At 44.3% G+C, this 3,315-nt stretch overlaps 1 protein-coding gene across 1 annotated transcript; it reads left to right on the top strand.

The window, feature by feature from the left end:
* Positions 1–310: 310 nt before the first annotated feature.
* Positions 311–2,571, top strand: LOC138889238 (uncharacterized). The gene is made up of 2 exons (XM_070172515.1): positions 311–1,406; positions 1,976–2,571. Exons 1-2 carry the CDS (start codon positions 311–313, stop codon positions 2,569–2,571), a joined length of 1,692 nt encoding a protein of 563 aa, XP_070028616.1.
* Positions 2,572–3,315: the final 744 nt, after the last annotated feature.

The raw sequence follows: 3,315 nt of genomic DNA, 5'->3' as shown, positions 1-3,315 counted from the left end.
ACTTGTAGTTGATAAATTGTAGTTGATAATCAAAAGAAAACCAAAAATGTTAGCAGATCAATTAGGAGCTAAAACATAGTCCTAGACCATACAAACACTCAACTCCAAATTGAAGCTCCCTGTGGAAAATTGACCCCAATACCACTATTGGGTAAAAGTATTAGCGTCCACTCTTCCTTAGGTTGAGTCCGCTGCGATCACTTTTTGGCGCCGTTGCCAGGGAACTTTATGGTGTTTGACTATTTGTTAGCTAGTTCTTTGTTTTGCTTCTTTTTACTTACTCTATTTGTGTTAATTCACTCAGGTACCAATGGCTTTAAATGCACAAGATGCTATTAATGTGGGAGTGGAGGAGGTGGAAGACGTAGAACAAGAGGAGGTTTTACCCCAAGCACAAAGACGGGGTAGAAATGCTAATGCAAATGTTAATGCTAATAACAACATACCAGACCCTCTTCCACCTCCACCAAGAGTGGCACCAAGAGTTCTACCCAATCAAGGGTACGCAAGTGCAATAGTTCCTCCCCGAATCCGGGCGGGGAATTTCCAAATCACCAATGTCATGCTCACTTTGCTCGAACAACGAGGGTACTTCACAAGCGCCTCGGACCAAAACGCATACAAGCATTTGAAAGGGTTTGTGGATACTTATTGGGGGAGCAAGCAGACAAATGTTTCGGAAGATGCACTGAGGTTAAGGCTTATACCCTTCTCACTTCGGGGGAAGGCATTGGATTGGTTGGAGAGACTCCCAAATCATTCCATAACTACATGGGATGAGTTAGTCGATAAATTTATTGCCAAGTTCTTTTCTCCTAGTCATATGGAGGCTCTTCGAGATGAGATTCTAGCCTTCAAGCAAGAGCCGACGGAGCCTTTACATGAGATATGGGAGTGGTTTTGGATGATGGTAAAAGAGTGCCCCAACAACGATATGAATGATGTTATGATCCAACAGACATTCTATCGGGGTATAAACACAACAAACCAGTGCATTGTCAATCAGTTGGCCGGTGGTAATTTTATGAAGCTTCCATACAACGAAGCTTGTGATGTTCTTGATGAAATGGCCGATACTTCTTCGGCATGGCAAAGCCGGGATAATGTTCCTCAAGGTGATCCTAATGTTATACACTTGCATAAGGAGTTGCATGATCACAGCCAAGCCATTGCCGAACTCACAACAACAATGACCCAATTGGCTAAAGCGCAACTTCAACAAGTTCAAAATCTGCGCCAAGTCAATGCCATGGAGGGAGTGAATATGATGAAAAGAAGGCAAACATGGAAACAACAACCTCAAGAAAATTTTGACAACTATGATGATGGTGGTGGATATTCGAATGAAGGTTTTGATGACCAAAGTAAGGAAGTCCAATATGTCAACAACTGCCAAAGGAATAGAGGTAGTCAAGGGAATCAACAATGGAGACCCAAGGTAATTGGGGCAATCAACAAGGTGGCAATTAGAATTACAATAACAATCAAGGAGGCAATTGGGGGAACAATAATTTGGGGAATCAAGGTAATTGGAACGGAAACAACAATTGGAACAACAACAATGGTGGTCAAGGTGGTTGGAACAACAATGGTGGACAAGGTAATAGGGGGCAAGGCTTTCAAAGGCCCCCAATGTATCAACAACCCAATAACTCGCCTCCGTTTCAATCTCAAGGGTCGAGTTCGTCGGGCAATGACATGGGTCGAATAGAGCAAATGTTTGAGCAAATGATGAATAAGAATCATGACTCCGATGCTCAATTGGCCTCCCATAACACTTCAATCCGTAATTTGGAAGTACAACTCGGGCAAATTTCGCAATCTCTCAACACTCGCCCAAAGGGTGCTTTACCAAGTGATACGATAGTAAACCCCAAGGGTGGGCATAATAATCATGTGATGGCGGTGACCACGAGAAGCGGAAGAGGCGGTGATGTGCAAGCCTCAAGAGGTAATTGAGTTGTGGTTGATGAAGAAGAGTTGCAAAATGATGAGATCCCGTTGGTAGTTGAGGATGTTGTTGAACAAAGTGCAAGTGATGATGTGAGAATTGAAATTGATGAGGGTGAGGAGGAGACTCAAGAGGCCGTGAACCCGTCTAGGGAACACGTCATTGATATGACCGAACCGATGGTGCCAAAAGCCAAGGCACCCTTGCCTAGACCTCCTCCGCCATATCCTCAAAGGTTGGCCAAGCAAAAAGGTGACAACCAGTTTAAAAAATTCATTGAGATGATGAAGAGTTTGACTATAAATGTGCCCTTGGTGGAGGCACTTGAACAAATGCCGGGATATGCAAAGTTCATGAAGGACTTGGTTACTAAAAAGAGATCGATGGAGTGTGAGACAATCAAGATGACACACCAAGTGAGTTCCATTGTACACTCCATGGCTCCAAAGCTAGAGGATCCCGGAGCATTCACAATACCATATACCATTGGAAGTGCCGATTTCGTAAAAGCCCTATGTGACTTGGGGGCAAGTATCAATCTCATGCCATATTCGGTCTTCAAGACCTTGGTTATCGGACAACCTTGTCCAACTTCTATGAGGCTTCAAATGGCCGACTGATCAATGAAGCGGCCTTTGGGGATTATTGATGATGTCCTTGTTCGTGTTGATAAGTTCATATTGCCGGCCGATTTTGTGATCTTGGATTACGAAGTGGATTTCGAGGTGCCTATCATTATTGGAAGGCACTTCCTAGCTACGGGGAAGGCCTTGGTTGATGTGGAACCGGGAGAATTGACCTTCCGTATTAGAGATGAAAAGGTGGTGTTCCACGTGTGAAAATCAATGAGGCAACCAAATAGCACCGAGGTATGCTCGTTTGTTGACATTGTCACGGCGGTGATAGTGGATGACACAAGCGCAATGGAAAATGTTGAGGACCCACTTGAGGCCGTGCTATTGAACATGGATGTTGATGATGATATTGGAAGGGTGGAGTGTGTGAACGCATTACATGGCATGGGCTCGTATTCTTATGAACCGAGGAAGTTATCTCTTGATCTTGAAAATCGCAAAACTCCACCCACCAAACCATCTATTGAGGAGCCACCAGTGTTGGAGTTGAAACCACTTCCTCCTCACCTCAGGTATGAATTTCTTGGTCCTAATTTCACTTTGCCGATTATTCTTTCTTCTTGCTTGACTAACGTGCAGGTTGACGCCACTTTGGCGGTTCTTCAAAAGTGCAAGCGGGCGATTAGATGGACCTTGGCGGATATTCGGGGTATTATCCCCGCGTTTTGCATGCACAAGATAATACAAAGGAGACTCAATGAGGCCATGTAAGAGGTGGGCAAAAAGGAA

The sequence above is a fragment of the Nicotiana sylvestris genome, chromosome 4 (genome assembly GCF_000393655.2).
Source record: "Nicotiana sylvestris chromosome 4, ASM39365v2, whole genome shotgun sequence".
NCBI classification, from domain to species: Eukaryota; Viridiplantae; Streptophyta; class Magnoliopsida; order Solanales; family Solanaceae; genus Nicotiana; species Nicotiana sylvestris.
Note: the sequence above shows the minus strand (reverse complement) of the source record. Positions and strands in the feature narration are given on the sequence as shown.